The sequence below is a fragment of the Papaver somniferum genome, unplaced genomic scaffold (assembly GCF_003573695.1).
Source record: "Papaver somniferum cultivar HN1 unplaced genomic scaffold, ASM357369v1 unplaced-scaffold_18, whole genome shotgun sequence".
Taxonomy (NCBI): Eukaryota; Viridiplantae; Streptophyta; class Magnoliopsida; order Ranunculales; family Papaveraceae; genus Papaver; species Papaver somniferum.
In genome coordinates, this window is record NW_020627707.1 from 6,154,634 (window position 1) to 6,180,858 (window position 26,225).

General features: G+C 36.2%; 2 protein-coding genes across 2 annotated transcripts; both read left to right on the top strand.

Moving 5' to 3' along the window:
- The first annotated feature begins 20,781 nt into the window (after positions 1 to 20,781).
- Positions 20,782 to 22,933, top strand: LOC113337979. Its single transcript, XM_026583507.1, has 3 exons — positions 20,782 to 21,459; positions 21,512 to 22,028; positions 22,662 to 22,933. The coding sequence occupies exons 1-3, from the start codon at positions 20,782 to 20,784 to the stop codon at positions 22,931 to 22,933; spliced, it is 1,467 nt and encodes a 488-aa protein (XP_026439292.1).
- An 898-nt stretch (positions 22,934 to 23,831) lies between these two features.
- Positions 23,832 to 24,500, top strand: LOC113337980. The gene has a single exon (XM_026583508.1). It carries the CDS (start codon positions 23,832 to 23,834, stop codon positions 24,498 to 24,500), a length of 669 nt encoding a protein of 222 aa, XP_026439293.1.
- Positions 24,501 to 26,225: the final 1,725 nt, after the last annotated feature.

Below are 26,225 nucleotides of genomic sequence, written 5' to 3' on the forward strand. Positions count from 1 at the left end.
TAAGTTCATTTCTCAAAGAGCGAAGAGATTTCTCTTGGTCAACACATACTTTTTGGAGAATACTAAGTTGTTGTGAAGATATTGCCATCTTGTTTAAATAAGTTCGCTTCTCTTGAGATAAGGTTTTATTCTCATCTGATAAAGTTTCCATCCCTAAATTAGCTTTAGTTAAAGAATAAGAAAGATGAGATACTTCATTACTTAATAGATCTTGTCTTTGAACTAATTGGGTATTTTCATTGGTAAGATTATTTATCTGATCAAGAGAATATGAATAGAGGTTATCTAATTGGTTATATTGATCCATCAAGACTTGTTTATCAACACGGGCTTCTTCAACAACAGATTCAAATTGATATCTCTCCATTATGCGTTTCTGATTTAATGCTTAACATACGAAAGAGGGATTTAAAGGATAATTAAACATGGGAAGGATAAAACCATCGAAAAGGAAAATTAAAGACATAGATAAGGAAATCATACCTCTTAATTCATCATTCTTCTTGTGAAGATTGTCACGATCCAGCAAATTTTTTTGAAGCTTCTGGTTTTCAAGGCATTACATTCTTTTTCTAAAGCTGTCTGCGAAGCAGCTCTGCCAGAACCCAAATGCTTGCTCAGAATTTCGCAAACATTGGACTTGGTGGGATCAGTAGAAAACTTCTTGCCATCATCCATAATCTCAGATAAAACTTTGAAAGCAATTCCACATTTTCTTTCGACAAAGGGAGAGACTTGGGTAGAGAACTGGTAGAGACAGAAGGTTGAGAAACATTCTCAATGGGGAGAGAAGAGGTTTCATTCGCAGAAGGATCCACAGGGGAATTTCAATCATAGAAAGGTAAATTGAAGAAATGAAATCAGAGGCAACATTTTCGCGAATTGGAGATAAAGGTTTATCTTGCGAAGATATCGCAGGAGATTTGGAAGAAATGAAGTCAGAAGAAGCATCTTCGCGAATTGGAGATAAAAGTTTATCTTGCGAAGATGTCGCAGGAGATTTGGAAGAAATGAGTAGGTGGAAGGGAACAGAGGATGGAACAGTTTTAAGGTGGAGAGATTTCTTGTGAGGTTTATGAAGATCTTTATCACCCTGCGAATTACAATCCAGATAAGAAACAGAGGAAACAATATTTTTATTAGAAAAAGATAGTGTTTCTTACTACCTTCTCATTCGCAGACTTTCTTTTATGTGCGACAACCTTATGTTGTGATTTGGGATTGTTAGGGTTCTGAACTGTAAATTTAGTGTTGGAGCCGCTTTTGCTGAAATAACAAGAGTATGGGAATCACATAAACAACATCAAATAAGGAAATATACAAGATTAATTTCAAATATATCAATTTCAGCAAAAATCATAAGGAAGAAAAGAAAAGACTAACCTTGATGAATCCATGAAAAATGATAGCAGGGAGATTGTCTCGAAGAATATCACGAACTATGAAGATCTAGTATGAATATGAAGGAGAACTTAAAAAGATTGAAGAGGAAAGAAGAAAAGTTGCAATAATGGAATTTGCAGAACAACGATGAAGTTGCAGAGAGAATAAAAAGAAAGAAGAAGAGAATGAAAAGGAATATATATAGAGGAAATTTTTCCTCAAGAAAATAAACACGGTTAATACGGAAAGATATAAGCGGTTTAAAAGTAACGGTTACAAAGACGTGTCAAGAAATAAATGGAAGAAAGAATACGTGTGATAAATGCAGAATATGAAAAGATAAGCATTTGCGGCATTTCTCACATCATTCTCTACTTTGAAGAGAAGATATGAGAAGAGGCAAGATGTAGGATCAGAATCTCGCAACAATTATGTCTCAGCAAAATTATGAATGGTACAACACAATAGCGTCGCAGAACAATTTCAGAAACGACGTCAGCAAGGATCATGAGAAAGATATGATAGTCCTGCGAAAATTAGAAAGCTTGCGAAATTAACATTTGTAAGGTTGCGACAATGTCGCAAACCATATCCGAAAATAAAGGACAGATTAGCTGTCATCTACTATGTATTTTCTTATAAATAGTCGTTCGAGTTGTAAAGAGGGGAGAGATCTTTTTTGAGTAAGAGACAAGTAAATAGGAGAGAGAAAGTTCAGAGCAGAGATCATTCTTGATTTCTTTATTTTCCTTGTAAGAACATTCATAAATTAATCAATAAAATTAAGAGTGTAAACCTAAAAATAAGCTGATCAACAATAAAATCATATAAGGGGTGTATTGTAGGATTTCCTGCAACTACACTGGAACTTAAAGAGTTCTTTGGGAAGATGGATTTGGATGTGAAAGGTTCTAAAAGCGATCACTTTCATGATAATACAAAAGTCACTTGTGGTGAGCAAGACATTGTTCACGTCAACACAACTTGAGTGTGTTGTAAGTGTATCCTCACCAAGGAATGCCCTATTATGTGTACGGTGAGGGAAGCACGAAAATTGGGGGGCGCAGATTATGTTTGGTAAGGCTGTAGAATTCAATTGGATTCATCTAAAAAGGTATGTGTAGGATCAGAATCTCGCAACAGTTATGTCTCAGCGAAGTTAACAATGGTATTGCACAAAAGCGTCGCAGAACAATTTCAGAAACGACATCAGCAAGGATCATGAGAAAGATGTGATAGTCTCGTGAAAATTAGAAAGCTTGCGAAGTCAACATTTGTAAGGTTGCGAGAATGTCGCAAACTATATTCGAAAATAAAGGACAGATTAGCTGTCATCCACTATGTATTTCCCTTATAAATAGTCATTCGAGTTGTAAAGGAAAGGGAGATCTTTTTGGAGTGAGAGATAAGTAAATAGGAGACAGAAAGTTGATAGTAGAGATCATTCTTGATTTCTTTATTTTCCTTGTAAGAATATTCAGAAATTAATCAATAAAATTAAGAGTGTAAACCTAAAAATAGGCTGATCAACGATAAAATCATACGAGGGGTGTATTGTAGGATTTCCTGCAACTACATAATGGCGCTAGAAACAGGGAGATTGAGGATCGAAAGTTGAAGATTGTTGATTGAGAAAATTCAAATCAAGAAAGTGATTAAACAAATCAGTGAATCAGTTAGAGGAAAGATGAATAGAATTAATGAAAATTGCAAAAAATTGGAGTGTAATATGATAACAAAAAGCTTGGTTAATGAATTCCATGAGAACATCAAAGGAAGAATACATAAACGAAATTTTGAAGGAAAGAAAATTATGGCGGTAGAAAAAACTTCACCTTTGAAAGATTGGGAAAAGCAAAGAATTGTGTTCATGGAAGAAGAAATACCAAAAGAAAATTTGAATCATACATCTCCATTGGTTGTCACAGTGCCTATTACACGAAAAGAGAAGGATACAACAATAAAATCCACAGAAGAATGGATGTTGAACAGAACTTTAATTGATGCAGGAAGTTCAGTTGATATAATATTTTATCATGCATTTCGGGGAATGGGATTTAGAGATGAAGAAATGTCCAATTCAACATATTTTTTTCACGGCTTTAGAAAATCCACAACAAAACCTAAAGGAGAAATAGTGGTACGAATTCTACTTGGAGAAATCGAAACACATGTGACATTATGCGTGGTGGATATGGAATCGCCATATAATATGTTATTAGGAAGATCATGGATACATGCGATAAAAGCTGTGGTATCAACGTTGCATCAATGTATTAAATTCCCCACTCCAAGTGGAATATGTGAAATCATAGAATATGTTGATAATGCGAAATTATGTCATCAAATTGAGGTAAGGCGTTATGAAGAACAAGCAAAAAGGAAACAATTTCGCAGAAAATTAGTAAAGGAAGCAAAGAAGGAAGAAGAATTTAGAGTATATATGATAAGGGCGAAAGAAGGCAAAGGAATACCTAGCGAAATTTCGAAAGCAGGATAAGGATCCATAAAAGAAATTAAAGAACCCACACCGATGGGAGAACCTAAACCCAGTTACACTGCCGCAGAACCAACAAAAGAAATAAATGTTGGGACTGAAGAGGAGCCTCTAGTGTTGACAATTGGAACCAAAATGGATATAGAAGAAGAAGAAAGAACTTTCAATTTACTGCGAGAATATAAAGATATTTTCGCAGGAAACATGGATGAGATACCAGGAATAGATCCAACAATTGCTTTCCACAGACTGGAGATTAACAAAAATGTGAGACCATTTAAACAGAGAATAAGAAAAATCGCAACAACTTACCATTCCCAAATAGAAGAAGAATTACAGGAAATGTTGGAGGCAGGAATTATAAGAGAAGCTAAATACCCAGAATGGATAGCGAATATGGTCATTGTCCCTAAGAAAAACAAGGTAATCAGGATTTGCATAGATTTCACTGATTTGAACAAAGCTTTCCCTAAAGATAGTTTTCCGTTACCCGATATTCCTCAAATGGTGGAATCTGCAGCAGGAAATGATAGGGTATCATCTTTAGATGGGTACAAAGGGTATAACCAAATTCCTCTTGCTGAAGAAGATCAAGAACATAATGCTTTCTTTGCTCCTAGAGGTTTATATTGTTATACGAAAATGCCGTTTGGTTTGCGAAATGCGGGAGCAACATATCAAAGAACGGTAGAGAAGGTGTTCGCAAAATGGATACACAAAACATTAGAAGTATACGTGGATGACATGTTGGTGAAGAGTAAGGAAGCTAAGGACCATGTACAAGACTTGAGGGAGAATTTTGAACAAATGTGGCAGTATAACATTAAATTGAATCCCGAGAAGTGTACTATTGGAGTTGCATCGGGAAATTTTTTAGGTTACATTGTATCAAAGGAAGGAATACAGATTGATCCAGAAAAAGTGCAAGCAGTTCGTGACATGCCAACACCAGCAACAATAAAAGATGTACAGAAGTTGAATGGGCTTCTAGCTTCGCTGGGGAGATTCATTTCGCGATCATCAGACAAATGCAAATATTTTTTCGATATACTCAAGAAGGGTGCGAAATTTAAATGGAGTAATGAATGTGAAAAGGATTTTCAAGGAATCAAAGAACATCTTATGAATACAACTATCTTACAAAAGGCAGAACCAGGAGAAGAATTATTGATTTACCTTGCGACAGCGTCGCATGCATTAAGTGTTGTATTATTGCGAGTAGACGTAGGAGTGGAGAAACCCATTTATTACATTAGCAAAAATTTTAATACCGCAGAGAAAAATTACTCAAAAATTGAAAAGTTAATCTTAGCATTAGTTTATGCATCATTTAAGCTCCGCATATATTTTCAAGCACACAAGATAAAGGTATTAACAAAAGTTCCAATTGAATCAGTGATGAAGAATTATAAAAGATCAGGAAGGGTAGAGAGATGGAATGTACAAGTAGGCCATTTTGATATTAAATATGAAGTTTTATCTTCACCAAAATCACAAGTTGTTGCGGATTTCTTGGCAGAATTTCCTTTAGAAGAAGATGAAGCAGTAGAAGAAATGATGGATGTAGAAGACGAACATGGAGATCCAAAAGATTTATTAACAGAACCAAATAGATGGGAAATACTGGTAGATGGATCATCAAATGGAGAAGGAAATGGAGTTGGAATTGTTTTAATTTTGCCAGAAGGAATTAAGATGGCTTTTTCATTCAGGTTGGAATTTGAATCCACTAATAATGAAATAGAATATGAAGTTGTGATACATGCATTAAAATTCGCAATAGAAATGAAACTAGAAAACGCTAGGATCACTAGTGATTCGAAGCTAGTTATTCGCCAAATAAAAGGAGAGTATAATACAAATGAACCATCCCTGAAGAAATACAAGAAGCTGGTTGAGGAATTGTCAGCGAAAATCCCTAAAATAAAATGGAGGCACATTTCAAGAAAGGATAATAGACTCGCAGACGCTTTTGCTTTCATCTCAAGTATGATGACAGATCCAACTGCGAGATGCATAAAAATACAAACACTTCTGTCACCATCAATCAATAAAGAATAGGAATATGTGGATGTGATGGTCATAGATAATGAAAAAGAAGAACAAATAAATAATTTCGCAGACTGGAGAATGGAGCTTCACGCATATTTGGCGAAAGGAAAAACACCAAGAAATAGATTGGAAAAACACAAGTTAAAAACCGAGCAACGAATTATGAATTAAGAGATGGGTTGTTATACCGAAAATATTTTAGTGGACCATCACTCAGATGTTTGACACGAGGGGAAGGATAAATGGTGCTGAAAATGTTACATAGTGGAGACGCTGGCAATCATAGTGGAGGAAGATCTTTGTCACACAGAGCAAAAATGCAAGGTTATTACTGGCCAAACATGCATGAAGATGCAAAACAAATATCAAGACGTTGCGAAGATTGTCAGCGGCATGGAAAGAAGATACATGCACCAGTAGCACCATTGTCATCTTCAACCAGTGTGTGGCCCTTTGGAAAATGGGGCTTAGATATTGTGGGGCCATTTTTACCAGGAACTGGACAAAGAAGATACTTAATAGTCGCAACAGATTATTTCACAAAATGGACAGAAGTGAAGGCAGTACAACATATTCGCGACAAAGATATCTTTACTCAATGCATTCAAGATAAATGTGGAAAGTCCACTCCTTTATATCCACAAGCTAATGGGAAAGTAGAAGCAACAAATAAAACAATTGCAGATATATTAAAGAAGAAATTAAAAGGACATCACAGATCATGGTGTGAACAAGTACATAATGCAGTATGGGCTTATAATACAACTAGAAGAGAAGCTACTGGAATGTCACCTTTTTGTTTAACACATGGAGTTGAAGCGGTGTTACCAACAGAATTTGTTATTCCGACAACAAAAAGAGAAGCTTGGGAGAAAAATCTTAGTGCGGGTTTGATTATAAACAAACTTGATGAATTAGAAGAAAAAAAAGAAAAAGCTTTACAACATATGGAGAATTATCAGCGAAGATTGGCTCGAGAATATAATAAACGTGTCAAGATACGTGAATTTCAACTAGGAGATTTAATTCTGCGAGAAACACCAATATATCAGCGAGAAAATGGTGGAAAATTAGCGAAAAAATGGGATGGACCTTATATCATAAAGGAGATAGTTGGAACAGGAGCTTATAGATTAATGGACCCAGAAGAAAGAGATGTTGGTCATAGATTAGATAGACCATGGAACAGATTGTACTTGAAAAGATATTATCCGTAAGATGTTTCGAGAAGTTATGAATTCTGAAAGAATAATTGCAGGATTATTCATGACAAAACAAGATCATGATGTGCGAAATTTTCGCAGAGAACAATGACATAAAAGAAAGGGGCGAACCTTTATGGCGTACACCCTAGTTCGCGAATAAAATTTCTCAAGAGGCAAATGTAAGACCTAAAGTACGTCATATTAGGGGGTACCTGTTACATGACTCGGGGAAAGGCTATACCGCCACCGGAACCTGAGTCATGGAGATTTGGGGTCACTAAAACCCATCCGGGAGAGGCACCTTGGATTCTCAACTTAAGCATATCACTTAGGTTGGGCGACTAAGGTAATAAGGACTCTCCCAAGGAGTGCAGATATGATCAAGGAGCCGAGGTACACGGTTGATTCAAGAGTGCTGAGGGCGTTTGAAGCGTCCTTGCCATTCTTGACAAGTTTTGGCTTATACAACACTCGGCTCGAAGAAAACCCCACTTAGGGTGCAGTCTCGTAACCATAAGCCTTATAGGTAAAAGGGATAAGAGGCTGCGAAAACAACTGGTTGTTGTTAAGACTGGATGGGAGGAGCTAAACTCGTATGGTAGAAGTACGCCTCCTTGAAGGGGCAACCAGGGGGAAGATAAGGGCGGAACCCTCCATTAGGGAGCTGATAAGTGTCTTACGACGCAAATGTCATGAGGCTTATTATTCGCAAGGATAATTAAGGCTTGTCATATTTGTGCGACATTCCTTAAGAGGCAATAATACAAAATAAAAAGATAAGATGAGATCAATGGGTTTTCGCATGAAAGTGCGAAGACGTCCTACGATTTCATCGCAAGACGGCAATGTCATGGGGCTTTATTTTCGCAAGAATATTTAGGCCTGTCATATTGTCGCAACATTCCTTAAGAGGCCATAATACAAAAGAAAAAGTTAAGACAAGATCAATGGGTTTTTGTATGAAAGTGCAAGGACGTCCTGCGATTTTGTCGGAATGACAAGAGATGGCAGAATAAGACCTTTAATTAGGAAGGAAAAATAAGACCATATAATAAAACAAACTAATTATAAGCATTTATAACAGATTATTTTTCGCAAGAAAGATAATGAGAGGCAAGTATGGGAATCGATATACAAGAAGCATTATCTTTCTTATCAACAAAATATTAAAATAAATAGTTGACTCCAAAGTCGATTGAAAAATGTAGCTCTCAAAAGTAATAAAAATAAGGCAGCTCAAGAAAACAAAGCTAGAAAAGAAGCTCAAGCTTCAATATCAGTAGCAGGAGATGACAGAAGTTCTTCGCCAACATTCTCGCAAGCTTATCCTTCATTTCGGCTTTGATCTTCGTCATGACTAGCATTTTGATTATCACCAGCAATTACTTGATTAGCATCTTGAGTATCGTCAGCAACTACTTCTTCGGGAGAAATTTCTTTCTCATTCTTATTAACACCAGCAGATACTTCTTTAGAAGGAACTTTTTCTTCATCTTCCAGGAAATTATCCTCTGCACCGCTTTCATAATCGTAATCGCTATCAGCAGGACGAGGAACTTCATCATCATCTACTTCTAAAGGATCAATTGATGTAGGAGGAAGAGAGTTGGACAATAAAATGTCATTTTCAAGGACTTCAGCCCAGAGATGAACTTGGCGAAGAAGTGCTCTTTGATGATTCCTATCTTGAATATACTTAAAATAAGCAAGATAATCAAGTCTTCTTTCTGCCCGGTCGCGAGAACCAGTAAGGGTAGAGACGAGAAATGCATTCTTTTTGCCAATTTTAGCATATTTAGCCTCCAAATCAGAAATAGAAGAATGAAGATTCTTCTCAGACTCTGTGAAAAATAGAATACAAAATTTTATTAAGATAAGGAATTCAGAGAGATATGACAAAGGAAAGATAATTAAGGCAGTCAAACTATTATGACTACCTTCCTTTTGCGAAATAAGATGTTGAACCAAGGATAGACAACTATTCTCCCAATGATCCATTGCGTCATCAAATTTATATCCAACTAAACCTTTAAGTCGAGACTGAAGATTTTTCTCTTTAGAAACAAGGAAGGCATTTTTCTTCGCAAGATAAGAATAAGATTCTTCTAATTTGGAATATTGATCTTTAAGCTGATTTGCCTTCACACTTAAAGCTATTCTACCTTGAATGAGTGAATCTTTTTCAGTGATAGATGATTCTGTTACTTCTTTAAGTTCATTTCTTAAAGAGCAAAGAGATTTTTCTTGGTCAGCACATACTTTTTGGAGAATATTAAGTTGTTGCGAAGATATTGCCATCTTGTTTAAATAAACTCGCTTCTCTTGAGACAAGGTTTTAATCTCATCTGATAAAGTTTTCATCCCTAAATTAGCTTTGGTTAAAGAATAAGAAAGACGAGATACTTCATTACTTAATAGATCTTGTTTTTCAGCTAATTGGGTATTTTCATTGGTAAGTTTATTTATTTAATCAATAGAATATGAATAGAGATTATCTAATTGGTTATATTGATCCATTAAGACTTCTTTATCAACAAGGGCTTCTTCAACAGCAGATTCAAATTGATATCTCTCCATTACTCGTTTCTGATTTAATGCTTAACATGCGAAAGAGGGATTTAATGGATAATTAAGCAGAGGAAGGATAAAACCATCGAAAAGGAAAATTAAAGACATAGATGAGGAAATCATACCTCTTAAATCATCATTCTTCTTGCGAAGATTATCATGATCCAGCAAAACATTCTGAAGTTTCTGATTTTCAAGACGAAGAGCATTACATTATTTTTCTAAAGTTGTCTGCGAAGCAGCTTTGTCAGAACCTAAATGCTTGCTCAGAATTTCGCAAACATTAGACTTGATGGGATCAGTGGAAGACTTATTGCCATCATCTAGAATCTCAGATAAAACCTTAAAAGCAATATTTATCCCTTCCACGGTCTCTTTCGACAAAGGAGGAGACTTAGGAAGAGAACTGGTAGAGACAGAAGGTTGAGATACATTCTCAATGGGAAGAGAAGAGGATTCATTCGCAGAAGGAACCACAAGGGGAGTTTCAGTCATAGGAAGATCAACTGAAGAAATTAAATCAGAGGCAGCATTCTCGCGAGTTGGAGATAAAGGTTTATCTTGCGAATATATCGCAGGAGATTTGGAAGAAATGAAGTCAGAAGCAGCGTCTTCATGAATTGGAGATAAAGGTTTATTTTGCGAAGATGTCGCAGGAGATTTGGAAGAAATGAGTAGATGGAAGGGAACAGTAGTTGGAACAGCCTTGAAGTGGCGAGATTTCTTGTGAGGTCTATGAAGATCTTTATCACCCTGCGAATTACAATCTATATAAGAAACAGAGGCAACAATATTGTTATTAGAAAAAGATAGTGTTTCTTACTACCTTCTTATTCGCAGACTTCTTTTTATGAACGACAACTTTATGCTGTGGTTTGGGATTGTTAGGATTTTGAACTGAAAATTTGGTGTTGGAGCCGCTTTTTCTGAAATAACAAGAGTATGGGAATCACATAAACAACATCACATAAGGCAATAAACAAGATCAATTTCAAATATATCAATTTCAGCAAAATTTATAAGGAAGAAAAAAGAATACTAACCTTGATGAATCCATGAAAGATGATAGCAGGGAAATTATCTTGAAGAAGATCACGAACTATGAAGATCTAATTTGAAGATGAAGAAGAATTTAAAAAGATTGAAGAAGAAAGAAGAAAAGTTGCAACGATGGAGTTTGCAGAAGAACGATGAAGTTGCAGAGAGAATAAAAAGAAAGAAGAAGAGGATGAAAAGAAATATATATAGAGGGAATTTTTCCTCGAGAAAATAAACATGGTTAATATGGAAAGATTTAAGCGATTAAAAAGTAACGGTTACAAAAGACGTGTCGAGAAATAAATGGAAGAAAGAATACGTGTGATAAATGCAGAATATGAGAAAATACGCGGTTGCGACATTTCTCACATCATTCTCTACTTTGCAGAGAAGATATGAGAAGAGGAAAGATGTAGGATCAGAATCTCGCAACAGTTATGTCTCAGCGAAGTTAACAATGGTATTGCACTAAAGCATCGCAGAACAATTTCAGAAATGACATCAGCAAGGATCATGAGAAAGATGTGATAGTCTCGCGAAAATTAGAAAGCTTGCAAAGTCAACATTTGTAAGGTTGCGAGAATGTCGCAAACCATATCCGAAAATAAAGGACAGATTAGCTGTCATCCACTATGTATTTCCCTTATAAATAGTCATTCGAGTTTTAAAGGAAAGGGAGATCTTTTTGGAGTGAGAGATAAGTAAATAGGATAGAGAAAGTTGAGAGCAGAGATCATTCTTGATTTCTTTATTTTCCTTGTAAGAATATTCAGAAATTAATCAATAAAATTAAGAGTGTAAACCTAAAAATAGGCTGATCAACGATAAAATCATACGAGGGGTGTATTGTAGGATTTCCTGCAACTACAGTATCTATAAACTTGATCAAGATTTGTGCTTTTATAGGCTTAGAGAACTTATAATGATTCACGTACCTTTCTTATCGTTCTTTTCTACCTAACTTGATCTGTGTTTAAGGTTCTTAAATATTTAGGTTTGAAAATGATAGTTCGGGATGTTTGGACTACATGGTACCCATACCAGGTATGCATAACATCATTTAAAATCAAAATCCAGGGGTTTAGGTACGCATAACCGTTTGCATACTGCTCCAGGATACCAAATTTCGTTTGCAAACCCGTATGCATACTTGACGTCGATATTCGGTAAATTTGTTTTGGCCGTAACTTCTTCGTCCGAACTCGGAATGACCTCATTCTTTTTGAATTCTCTTCCTCTTTTGAATTATCTTCAAAATGGTGATGATAAATACTAAATGTGAATGATTTGAGGTTGGTCTTTGTCCCGTATCTTGTTTTTGAGTGTTTTGCTTCGTTTCGTCGCACTTGTTCTACTGGACTTGGGCACTTGGATTCTTGGAGTAATTCTCTTCTAAGCTCATTTGTAGCTTTTACAATAATGATGTTGGTGAATCACAAAGAAGGAAATTCAATAATGGACAGTAGTACGCATTGCTATGGGATTCTTGAATGTTCACAATCATCTTATGTGAACTATGATGCATGGTCTTTAATGACTTTGTATGTTCTTCTTTGTTAAGAAAATCTTTTTATACGCTTTTGGTAACCACTCTTGGTGTAAATCCGAGCGAAAAAGATCGATTCTACCTTCTAAGGACAAAGATTGGTTTTTGCAGTATTAATCTTTATGGTTTTATATATTGCAATATTGTTATGGGATATGTGTGTTTGCGTCCGTGAACTATGATTATCTCATACCTTGTCAAAAGTAAAGTCTTTCGTATGTCGATATGCATGTATTGATAAAAGAATGAATAAACTTTTGACAAATACAAATGTTAAGCCTATTATGTCAATTTTTTATGGAAGATAGGTTAAAATCTTTTGTTTCCAAGGATTATGCCTATTGAATATCGTTATGCGAATAATGATGGAAAATAGAATGAATCCTTGTGTATTCCGCAGTATTGATCTTCCTTGATCCATATTTTATGTATTACTGTGAGGCTCCGTAAAGTGTCTTATGTTGAGCACTAAAACGACCAAGTTGATTATTTTTATAATTAGCTTAGTTGTTGTTCTGTGAGATACTTTATGTCGAGCATATGCAACTAAATTAATCATCTTGTTTGGTTATTTAGTTTTTGCTCCATAAGTTCACTTATGTTGAGCATTTTCGATTGAATTAATCATAGGTTCTCTTGTGGTTAATTTAATTGAGTATTTTGGATTCAAATTCATACTTGTATGAGATTTTTTATGTCCAAAGAAATCCTTCTTTTCTTTCGAAATTAAGGTCGCTCTTGTTTTCCTTTGGGAATGACATTTTATGGGGGAGAGTTCTTAATTGAACTTGTGCTTAATTGCCAAATCTTTGTGGGGAGTGCGGCTGTGGAATATTATAGGGGTTATCTTGTATCTTTACAAACTCCTTGATGAATGAATTTAGCTTCGGCTTTATGATTGCATCTAAATAAGATGATATATTTTTGCTTTCTTTTGGTCAAGAAATGCCTCTTTCGGAAATTTCATTAGGATCCTGTTCTTGTACCTTTGCCAATTTTATTGACAAAAAGGGGGAGAATTAATATGTAGTTCACACTACAAACACATATGGTTTTCAGATCATTATGTAAGGGGGAGTGGTTTCCATGTGAGATGGAGTATTGACTAAAGGGGAGTGATACATATCACCATAGTATTGTTGTTGAAGTTGTGATACAATTGAACTTTGACGCTGTGTAATGATATTATGACACTGTATAACAATGATTGAGAACTCTTGTTTTCTCGTTGTTATAGCTATGGATTTTTAACAACGATGATGCTGAAATTACAACCTTTGGGATCATTGGAGTACTTGGAAGTGACGAAGATTTCAAGTAATGTTTAAGGTTAGGTGTATGGAATAGGAGATACAAAAGTTAATTTATTTATTTTTTGTATTCCATATGTATTGATAGTTTTATCACTAAAATTGACAAAGGGGGAGATTGTTAGAGCATTTCTCGGTCGAACTCGCATGCTTTGCTATCTCAAGCATGTTTTTCAATGTTAGTGATCAAAACTATAAGTCTTGATTTCTAGTCTACTATAGCTAAGGTCCCGGACTAGGATAAAAAGTGTAGTTGAGCTTAAGAACACCATGGCAATCATCATATAAGACGAAGGACTACTCAAGGAACCGGTGGATCTTCATCAACTAAAAGGTATGTGGAGACTTGAACTTATCTATCACTCAAAAGTTTATTTATCTCCTATCCTGAGACAAAAGTCGTTTTACTATATAGACTTAGATTATACATACTTGCTATTTCGAGCCGAGTTTATCTCGCCTATCTATTTCTCGAAATATGTGTTGGTAAGCTTTCGCTTTAACCAAGTTCATCTTTACCTAGTGACGAAAGTCATGACAAGTTTTAATCACTTTGGAAATTGCTTACTTTGACGAAAAATAGTTTGTGAATAACAACTATAGAATATCAACGTCCTCTAAGAATGTTCCAATGATTGAAATGAGAGTTTAAATTATATAGTCATTGGAGGATATAAGCATTATTGTGGAAACACATATATGTATAAGTCCTTATTCCTTGAAACGAAGTTTGCGAACTTTGTTGATCAAGAGAACCGGCATGGTGGCGTGAACTCAGTCCGCGAACCCAGTCCCCGAACTGGCGGAAGTTCTGGTCCCGAGAATTTCTGCTGGATTTTGTGAACTCTGTCCGGGAACTTAAGTCCGCGAACCCAGTCCGCGAACTTGAATAGGTTATATCTAAAAACGATGTTTGTGAACTTATTCTTATATAAACTAAGGAATGCAAATTGCAAACCGTGGCTATATATTTCATGAACCTATTCGAGTGAATCAAATCGTTTTTGCTTCGATTTTGTCTTGTATAGTTACATAAGATTTCCTTGCAATTGAACAACTCTCTAACTAGTTAATTTGAGTCACTTGAACTAGTTATGGTGAAGAAGAATATGGTTGATATGAAAGTGATCATATGGCTAACCATTTGGTTGACTATTGTTGAACCAACAAATGCATAAGTTTGGGTATGGTTACACAAACCTAGAAACGTGCATTTAATTTGTGTGTAACAAGCTAGTTTTCGATCTAACGGTTGAAAGATATTAGCTTGAATCTAAATCAGGTTTTCATATAACGGTGAATATTGAATGCTTTGTTACCAACCTAACATTGATTGCAAACCCTGATTTGGAAAACTATATAAGGGAGAACTCTAGCAACTGGGAAACTTAATCCCCACACCTTGTGTGTGATACTAGTTGTGCTAAGATAGAGTCGATTCTCCTTTAACCTTTGGTTTCTTCTTCTAAACTAGGTTAACGACTTAAAGACTTCATTGGGATAGTGAAGCCAGACCAATACTACTTTCTCGTAGTTGTGTGATCTGATCTTGTTGTTTCTATCGTACGAGTACAATTGTAATAATTGACTTGAGATTGATATCTCCGATATGCAAGATATAAAAGAAATCACAAACACTTCGTCTCATCGTTTGTGATTCCACAATATCTTTTTTTGCTACGTCGATTAGGATTATTGTGAGGTGATTGATAATACTAGGCTGTTCTAAGTACGGTTTATCAATTGGTTCCTGTTCACCTTGATTTATCAAAAGAGGGAACAAAACTATTAGGTAAATTCGTGGGAGACGGATTTATCTATTACCGTAGACTTTTCTGTGTGATACAGATTTGTTTATTAAAGTCTTCGACTTTGGGTCGTAGCAACTCTTAGTTGTGGGTGAGATCAGCTAAGGGAATCAAGTACGTAGTACCCTGCTGGGATCAGAGACGTAGGAGCATAACTGTACCTTGGATCAGTGTGAGATTGATTGGGGTCCAACTACAGTCCAGACCTAAGTTACTTTGGAGTAGGCTAGTGTATGTAGCGGCTTAATACAGTGTGTGTTCAATCTGGACTAGGTCCCGGGGTTTTTCTGCATTTGCGGTTTCCTCGTTAACAAAATTCTGGTGTTTGTGTTATTTCTTTTCCGCAATATATTTTGTTATATAATTGAAATATCACAGGTTGTGCGTTGTTCAATCAATTAGAATATCCGACCTTTTGGTTGTTGATTTAAATTGATTGACACTCGGATATTGGTCTTTGGTACCATCCAAGTTATCTCTCTAGTATTTGATAAAGACTCGCAGATTTCTATTTGCTTGATTATATATCAAATCGAGAGATCGAGATATAAGCTCTTTGATATACTTTTTATCTAGATTGAGTCTGACTGTCTAGTTGGAGTTTGTCCATACAGATTGTTAAGCGAAATATTGGGTGTGGTTGTTGTACCCCCACTTTTTCAATATTGAAAAGATTTACCCTGTTTAGATTATTAAAAGAGGGTTAAATCGATAATTCTACCCTTTTTAGGTTATAAGTTGGTCGTACGTGAATCCTACTTACCTTGTATATAGGTTCAGTAACCCTACCTTCCTTTTTCCTTCTCTAAAACTCTTTTTATCAAGAGATTTCTTGTGGAGTCAGTTTTGTGTGTTTCTTCACAATTCCATATCTTGATGGAGACTCTAAGCATCATATTTTCTGATGGAAAAGATGTTAATATGATTGTTAAGCCATCAATCATGAAGAATAAAATATAAATCTCATTCCTCTACAACTTTCAAGAGAAAAAGGAAGAATATGAAGAAACCAAGGGATAACCCCTCAAATCTTCAGAAGTTTCTGGTGTTCTTGAAGAGTTGAAAGAAAGAAGGATGGAGATTCAACAAATAAAGGCTATTGTTCTAAGAACTCTTGAAATTCATAAGGCCCATGTTCGGCATCATTCTAGAAGGTTCGTAGGAATTGACTCCTTTCTTGATGAACCTTATTTTCCAATGCCTATTGATGACAAGGAGTTTGGGGACGATAAAAAAATTTCAAGAATCTTTTTGTTTAGGAAACTTCTTATGATAATTTATTCTTGTGTTTTAAGAAGGATAACTAGGATTTGGAATAGCAATTATTGTGATTACACATAGCTATTGCCAATGATTTTTATCTTGCAATGTTTTAGAGTTATTTATATAAATTCTAAGTTATTTGGAAGATGATTTTGCAGTATTAATATTTATGGTTTTATATATTGCAAAAAATATTATGGGATATATGTGTTTACGTCCGTGAACTATGATTATCTCATATACGTCAAAAGTTAAGTCTATTATGTCTTTATGCAAATATTGATAAAGATAGAATGAACTTTTGAATATTTCGCAGTATTGATCTTTTCCTGATCCACTTCTTATGTTGAGCGCTTCTAATCAAATTAATGATGAGTGTGTAAACATGACATTTTTACATTCCAATTTACAATTTTTAGTTCTCAATTTCATATATGTTTGATGTTTTGTTTAGTTTTGCAGGAATTTAATAAATGAAGTTTAATGGAATTAATATACGGAATTTCACCCGTAAAATGGAGTATAACCCAAATATTGCAAGACGGCAGCGAGTCGACGTATTACGGGTTAGTGGCCAAGCCGGTATAAGATGAAAAAAATTACGCACATAGTGGATGTATTGTACCAAGTCAAAATGGAAGCATCATGGGACCAGCCAAAGGATTAATTCCATACTTTCATTATTTGGATGGACTCAGTATAACACAAACGACATGTGGTAGTACAATTCCTGCACTAAAGAAATGGTGAAATACATGTGCCATGTAAGTTAAAGAAGCAACGGACATAAGGCAGAAATGTTGGTGTCACGTGCTTTTCATGGATCCCATAAATCTTCTCCAAATATGTTTGCACCAAAGGCACCACTTGCATACATGGAAAGAATACAGTGAAAATAAGTCAACAATATATATGCTTCCTATGATTAACGAAGGTGTGAGTGGCGTGAAGATAACAACTATACTATGTCGACATCATGGCTAGTTTTGGAAGTGGCATCTTACCATTTGAGATTGCATGCAGTAATGTCATTGACATGGAAATTATTCTCATTTAATGTGAAGATTGTGAAAGGGATGATATAAAAAGTGGGAGCCTGTACGTTCATGGTCATCTTTGGTTGGGAGAGATTGGTGCGAGTGGTGATCTTTTGTCCTAAATTTGTATTCATTTTTGATCTTTACATCTCTGGTTCTTGTAATTGAAAGTGAGCAAACGGGAAGCTGGATTTAAAATACGCAGCCTCTCTGTAAGTCCTTTCGAGTTGAATGAAAATGAATTCCATTAATTCTTTTGCATTGCTACTTTCACTTATGAGTAGCTAAATTATTTTTCTAGGATTAGAGAGGAAACCATATTATGTATGCTAGTGTTTTAAATTATTTTCTATATTAATTTTTTCCATGGTCCTTATTCTTGATTCATAACGATAATGATTTTCTTCATGTGTCCTATAATGCTTGATAATTGATTTTTATATTCTATATTAGAGACTAGCATTCTATAGTGAAGAGGATTATTAATTCTTTGAGAAAAAAAAAATAATTGGTTGAAAAGATTTATCTTCCGAGACGTACTTTGTGTCCTAAATTGTCTCGAGATTTCTGGGAGAAGTTTAGAAAATTATTTAACTTTTTAGTATACATAATAGCGGTGGAATCTCGAAATCCTAGATTTTCACCTTATTTGAATACAAAATCACCATATCAATCTTTTAGTCTAGTTTTGCAATTTGTGTTTAGTAATTTTTCTTTTCTTATTATTTTCTTAAACCAAATCTTTATAAAAGTCCGAGCAACGAATCCTTGTACTTACCACTTGTAAAAACTACATCAGTTTTTGGCGCCGCCGACGCGGACTTGCCTTTAGGTTAGGTTTAGATTTTTATTTTTATTTCTTTTTTTTTTAGTTTTGTTTAATTTAATTTAATTTGATTATACTTGGGTATTCTCTTGTTTTTATTGTGCAGATAATATTAAACATTTTTGTGGAATTGCCTACCAAAAGAGATAAGTTATAAAACCCAAAAATTTTATTTATTCTATTTGATTTTATTTCGTTTTGTATATATTTCCATTATAAAAAAAAATTTATAAAAAAATACACGTTGCACACACCATATTGCATCGTCAGAATTACCGAATTTAGGAAAACTGTGGAAAAGTACGCTGGACCCGTGCCTTGTGACTTATGAGAGTTACCAGCCGAAATTCCACAAGCCTCAACCTCGTATCTGTAGGTATATTTTGCTGAGGTAGCCCAAGCTTACCTAATTTAGTAAACCCTACATTTGCATGTGCACGTTTTTCTTGTTGAACAATAGTATTGCTGCTTGTGTATGCGTCGTTGGGTCCGTGTAGGACATAGACTTGAAGAGAACGACCTTTTTGATTTGAGTCCGACCCGCTACACGGATTTAGGTAGTACTTCTATATCTGAAAAAAATGGTTAATGAAAATGATGGGGAAATCCCTCCGCCAACAAAAACCCTTAGGAACCGTTTGAACCCGTCTAGAGTGATACGTGAACCTTGGGTAGTTTTACCGGCCATTACGGTTAAGTTTGATATTAAACCTGGGACATTTGGAATGCTTCGAAAATTTAGAGGAATAGAGAACGAAAACCCGTATACCCACGTATGGGACTTTGAAATGATCTGTGACACAATAAGTTACCCGAATGTCCCTAAAGATGTGATTAGGTTGCGTTTGTTTCCCTTTTCCCTAGAAGAGAGAGCCAATGAGTGGTACCATTTGATTCCCTCTAAAACAATCACCACCTGGGATGGCCTTATAGAGGCCTTTGTTAAGAAGTTCTACCCACACCACAAGACTGTTGTTGTTAGGCAGTCTATCCAAACCTTTAAACAGAAAATAGGTGAGAATTACCTACACGATTATGTAGAAAGGTTTAATGAGTTGTTATACCAATGACCACATCATGGCTTTGATAAAGGTCACATGACCCAAATCTTATATGAGGGCCTGGATAGTGAAACCAGAATACAGGTAGAAACAATGAGTGGTGGAGAATTTACCCATCAAGATCCAGATGAATGTTTTGACGAGTTCATCGAGTTGGCTGAGAAGACTCGTCAATGGGCTTCAAAGAGGGATCTTGAAATAACTAGGAACCCTATCCATAGGGTCAATAGAGTTGATAATGGGTCTGATATCCTTAGGCGTCTAGAGGCCTTAGAGATGAACCATGGGTCCAACCAGACTATGAGCTGTAACAATGAGCCCAGAACCTATCCATGTACTATATGTGGTGACCAAAATCATATTGGACCTCATTGTCCCCTATTTTACCCTAGTGAAAGTACTCGTGACCAGGTTAGTGTCCTACATGGTGGTATGAACTCTAAATATGAGGGTCGACCCAAGTTCGACCCATACTCTAATACCTATAACCCCGGTTGGAGACATAATCCGAATTTCTCGTGGTCTAAAGGTAACCATCAAGGTGGCCCATCTAGCAACCCACCACCAGGTTTTTCTAGGAACCATCCTCAAGCCCAAGAACCAAGCCCAGTTGATCATAAGTTGACATCTCTAGAGGAATCTATGAAACATTTATCTCAAAGTATTGTCCAAAGCAACCAAAAGTTCGATGAATTAGTCCAAATGAGTCATCGTAACCAGCAGAATAATGCCCAAGCTATTAGCAACTTAGAAACTCAAATAAGTCAACTTTCAAACAGGTTAAATGATAGGGAGGATGGGACATTTCCTAGCCAAACGACTCCAAATCCGAAAGGAGTCAACCAGGGTAATAGGTCAGGTAGTTCTAACCACAACGAACATGTCAAAGCAGTTATCACCCTTAGGAGTGGTAAAAAACTAGAGAACTCGGTAGAACCACCTAAGGATAGTAGTCCAGCTGCAAAAGAGACCGAGGTTGACCAAACTTTTCCTAAAGACCCTATTAAGCCTGAGAGTGCCAAGAGTCCAAGTGAGGAATCTACCCCTGAGAGAGTATAATACCACATGCACCATTTCCTCAGAGACTCGCTAAGAAAAGGCCTAGTACATATGCTGAAATCCTAGACATCTTTAAGCAAGTTAAGATCAACCTTCCCTTGTTAGATGCAATTAAACATGTACCGACTATGGACAAGTTCCTAAAAGAGACGTGTACTGTCAAGAGAGACGCGAGTGTCCATAAAAAAAGGTTTTTGACCCAACAAGTTAGTTCCATAATCTCACAAAAGTACCCGGTCAAATTTGAAGATCCTGGTTGTCCTACTGTCACATGTGTCATAGGTAAAAAAACGATAGACAATGCTCTATTAGATCTTGGGGCTAGTGTGAATCTTTTACCGTTCTCGGTATATGAACAACTTGGACTAGGTGAGATGAAACCAACTAGGATAACACTACAGTTAGCCGATAGGTCAGTCAAAATCCCACGTGGAATTATTGAAGACGTTTTGGTTCAGGTAGAAAAATTTATCTATCCAGTTGACTTTGCGATTTTGGACACTCAACCTGTCTCTAGTCAAGATATTAATATCCCAATCATCTTAGGTCGTCCGTTTCTAGCCACTGCAAATGCAGTCATACATTGTCAAAATGGCCTAGTAGAATTTTCCTTTGGGAATCAGAAGATCTATGTGAACGCTTTTAAGGCGTTACAAGCCCCACCGGACCCCGAACACTATGAGTCTATATGCATGATTGATTCTCTAGTTGAGAATACCTTTACCACCAATAGTGTTAGCGATCCTTTAGAGGCGTTTTTAGCCCACTTTGGAGTCTACTATGATGAGGATAGTCATCTTGAAGAAGTTAATGCGTTGTTAGATTCTGCACCAACTATGAATTATGTAAAAATGGCAGTATAAACCAGAACCTATTCTTCCGACCATAGATAAACCCCTCCCATCATCAGTTAAGGCACCCACCCTTGAATTAAAGCCGCTACCAGATACACTGAAATATGTATTTCTTGGTAGTGAAAATATTCTTCCTGCCATAATTGCCTCTGACTTAGAGCCTGATCAGGAAAGTAGACTAGTTAGTGTTCTCCGAGAGCTCAAGAATGCAATAGGGTGGACCATTGCAGACTTGAAAGGAATTAGTCCTGCAGATTGTATGCACCACATCTACCTAGAAGAAGGTGTCAAAACCTCAAGAGAAATGCAGAGACGTTTAAATCCTAATATGAAAGAAGTTGTCCGCACTGAGGTGCTCAAGTTGTTAGATGCGGGTATCATATACCCCATCCCTGATAGTAAATGGGTCAGTCCTGTCCAGGTTGTCCCAAAGAAGTCTGGGATTACTGTAGTTGCGAATGAGAAAAATGAATTGATCCCTACCCGTGTTACTACCGGGTGGAGAGTTTGTATAGACTACCGTAAGCTGAACTCAGCAACTAGGAAAGACCACTTTCCTCTACCATTCATAGACCAGATGTTAGAAAGATTAGCTGGCCACAGCCATTATTGCTTCCTAGATGGATACTCTGGTTATAACCAAATCCCTATAGCACCGGAGGACCAAGAGAAAACAACCTTCACATGTTCATTTGGTACTTTTGCTTACAGGCGTATGCCTTTTGGGTTGTGTAATGCACCCGCAACATTCCAACGTTGCATGCTAAGTATCTTTTCGGACATGGTTGAGCGATTTCTCGAGGTCTTTATGGACGATTTTTCGGTTTTTGGATCCTCTTTCGATGAATGTTTGCACCACCTTACACTAGTTCTAGAACGTTGTAAAGAAAAAAACTTAGTCCTTAATTGGGAAAAGTGTCATTTTATGGTTAAATCTGGAATAATGTTAGTTAAATCTGGAATAATGTTAGGACATGTGGTGTCCTCTGAGGGAATAGAAGTTGATAAAGCCAAGGTTGACCTAATTTCAAAATTAAGACCACCTAAGAATGTAACAGATGTTAGATCTTTCCTTGGACATGATGGATTTTATCGTCGTTTCATCAAAGACTTTAGCAAGATTGCTTTACCTCTGTCAAACCTACTTGCTAAAGATACTTCCTTTGTATTTGATGAAGCATGTGTTAAAGCTTTTGAGAAGCTTAAATTATTATTGACTTCTGCCCCTATCATCCAACCACCCGACTGGAACCTCCCATTCGAACTCATGTGTGATTTGTCCGATTATGCGGTTGGTGTTGTCCTTGGACAACGACGTGATAAAGCACCTAGTGTGATTTATTATGCTAGTAGGACCTTAAACGATGCCCAGTTAAACTACACTAATACTGAGAAAGAAATTTGTAGCCATCTTTTATGCTTTTGAGAAACTTAGATCATATCTCCTAGGGTTTAAGGTCATAGTCTATTCTGATCATGCCGCACTCAAATATCTTCTTTCAAAGAAGGACTCAAAACCTCGGCTGATCAGATGGGTTTTGTTACTCCAAGAATTTAATCTAGATATTCGTGATAAGAAAGGGTCTGAAAATATAGTAGCTGACCATTTATCATGTATCCTTGATGAGACTAGAGATGACGAGAAACCGATCCTTGACACGTTTCCTAATGAACATTTATTTTCCATCTGTGAGTTACCATGGTTTGCTGACATTGTCAATTATTTGGTAACTGGTCAAATGCCCAACCATTGGTCTAAACATGATAGAGCTAAATTCTTGTATGAGGTTAAATACTTTTTCTGGGATGATCCGTACTTATTCAAATACTGCCTTGATCAGATCATCTGTCGTTGTATTCCTGACAACGAAATCTCCAGTGTCCTGACTTTTTGTCATTCTGGAGCTTGTGGGGGTCACTTTAGTTCTAAGAAAAAAGATGCGAAGGTTTTACAATATGGTCTCTATTGGCCAACACTGTTTAAGGACTCCCACCTATTTTTTCAAAGTTGTGAGAGATGTCAGAAGTTAGGGAAATTGACCCGACGAAATATGATGCCACTTAGTCCTATACTAATAATAGAAATATTTGATTTGTGGAGTATATATTTGATGGGTCCCTTTGTCAATTCCTATGGTAATTTTTGCATCTTATTAGTCGTTGACTATGTGTCTAAGTGGGTTGAAGCAATAGCTACCAAGACCAATGATCGTCACGTCGTGATCAAGTTTGTTAGAGACAATATTTTCTCTCGATTTGGTATGCCTAGAGCAATCATTAGCAATGGAGGTTCCCATTTTTGTAACTAGTCTTTTGAGACGCTCATGAAGAAATACTCCATTACCCATAAGATTTTTACACCTTACCACCCACAAACTTGTGGCCAAGTAGAAGTGTCTAATAGGAAGATTAAACAAATTTTAGAGAAGACTGTAAACCCTACCCGAAAGGATTGGTATTTGCGCTTAATAGAAGCTTTGTGGGATTACAGAACCGCTTTTAAGACTCCACTTGGGATGTCTCCATATAAACTTGTCTCCGGTAAAGCCTGCCACTTGCCTGTAGAATTAGAACACCGAGCTTATTGGGCCATCAAACGGCTAAACTTTGACCTACCTACTGCTAGTGATAACCGTAGACTTCAGCTCAATGAGTTAGAAGAAATTCGTAATGATTCTTACCAAAATGCGAAAATTTATAAGGAGAAAACCAAAGTTTTTCACGACAAATTGATTCTTCGAAAGTCGTTTCCACCAGGCCAGAAAGTTCTCTTGTATAATTCTCGCCTTCACCTTTTTCCTGGTAAGCTTAGATCTCGTTGGACCGGCCCATTCTATGTCAAGACCGTGTATCCACACGGTGCTATTGAGGTTAGGAACCATGATACTGGAGAGACTTTTAAAGTCGACGGTCAGCGGTTGAAACCATTTATAGAATTGACCAACCCTGAAGTGGAAAATACAAATTTACAGGATCCCGTTTATCACGACTAATTTTCTGCAGGCACAGTCAAGTCTGGCTGAAGACATTAAACTTAGCGCTTTATGGGAGGCAACCCATCTCTGTGGTACATGGTCCTGGTAACATCTTTCCCTATCTCTTTTCTTTTGATCAACATTTCTCTTTGTTCATGCATTCACATTTATATATCTGGAACATCGAGGACTATGTTCAATTTAGGTTTGGGGGTAAGGGAGTAAATTTTTAGTTGTACCAAAAATCTCCAACATTTAGAGTCACATAGTATTCGGTTAGCTAAGTTTACATATTGTTTCTCACTGAAAAGATGGAAATTGGAATTGCTAGGGATAAGACATTAGAGAAAAGTACGTTGAGATCATTGACAATCAGGAGAGAACATGTACCTTTTAGAGGGTAATCGTGATGGACCTAACCATCCATGATGGGAAGACAATTAGGTTAGAAGGAAATGCCAGAAAGACAAAGCAACCTCCCATGTAGTCTTAGTTACTGGACTACTACTCTCTCTCAGCAGAAACTTATCATCATCAACAAGCGGAGCGACATCAAAATTTATGAAGAAAGTTGAAGACGTTTAAGGTTTATAAGCAACAATAGAAAGAAAGGCAAAATTCAAAATCAAAGTTGAAGACTTAGATCAAAGAAAATCAAACGATGTAAGTTGTTGAAGTTCATGATACCAAGATATTTTAAGTTGCGAAGATCCAAGTGCTAAAGTCCTCGCTCATTGCCATGTAAATATTAGTCTTGTTATTACTAAAAAAAAAAAATTGAAAATGAAAAAAATATTGAAAATGAAAAATGAAAAAAAAATATATAAGGTATTTTACTGGTGATGTGTACGTTTTTTCGTCCCAGGGAGAGCTATTTCTAAGGCGGTTTCAAGAAAGCGGGCTAAATATTTAGACAAGTGTACTTCTCTTGGCTAAGGTCTGGGGGTCTTGGATTTCACTACTTTGGGGGAACTTGGTGAAGATATTTTATGTTTTTTTAAGCGTCTGAAGAACTGTCTTGTTAATAATGACGCTAGTAGCGGTTTTGGTAGCTTTATTTTTTCATAAATTAGGCATTGCTATTCAGAGGGGGGTTGGTGCCCAAATTGTTGCTAGGTTGCCAACCAATAGTTGTGTATGAGTTTTTGAATTATCTTCCTTAAAAACCCATAATTATTTAATTGGTTGAATGGTTTTATTGAAAAAAATAATAATTGTACATTCAAATTTTATTGTTAAAAATTTTGTTCAATAAGGCCATAGGGAATTAGAAATCTATAAGGAAGTTTCAAGCAAGAAATCGAAGGGAAGAGTTAATTGCCAAGGTTCTACGAAGTTCAAGAGTTTATCATCAACAGTTGAAGCCGAAGAATTTCTACTGAGCACTATGAGAGAGTCAAAAAGAGATGCATATTGGTTGCTTTGTTAGTCCGCTTTCCATCTGGCACAAGATCTTTCTAACACTGGTTCAACTCATCACACATAATTTGTCCAGCTGTATAGCAGATGTCCCTCTCATCTTTATCTCTCTCCTAATCTTATCTAGCTGTAAAGCGGATGCATCTTACAATGTTTATCTAGCTGTTTAGCGGATATCTCTTTATCTAATAATATTGCGGATGTGTCTCCCTTTCTTATTCAGTTTTAGAGCGGATACCTTTAATATCTCTGGCATTCTAGTTACTTGGCGATAGGTTGGGAATATGTATGTCATCATAGCTCTTAGAATACTTGTGACCAATT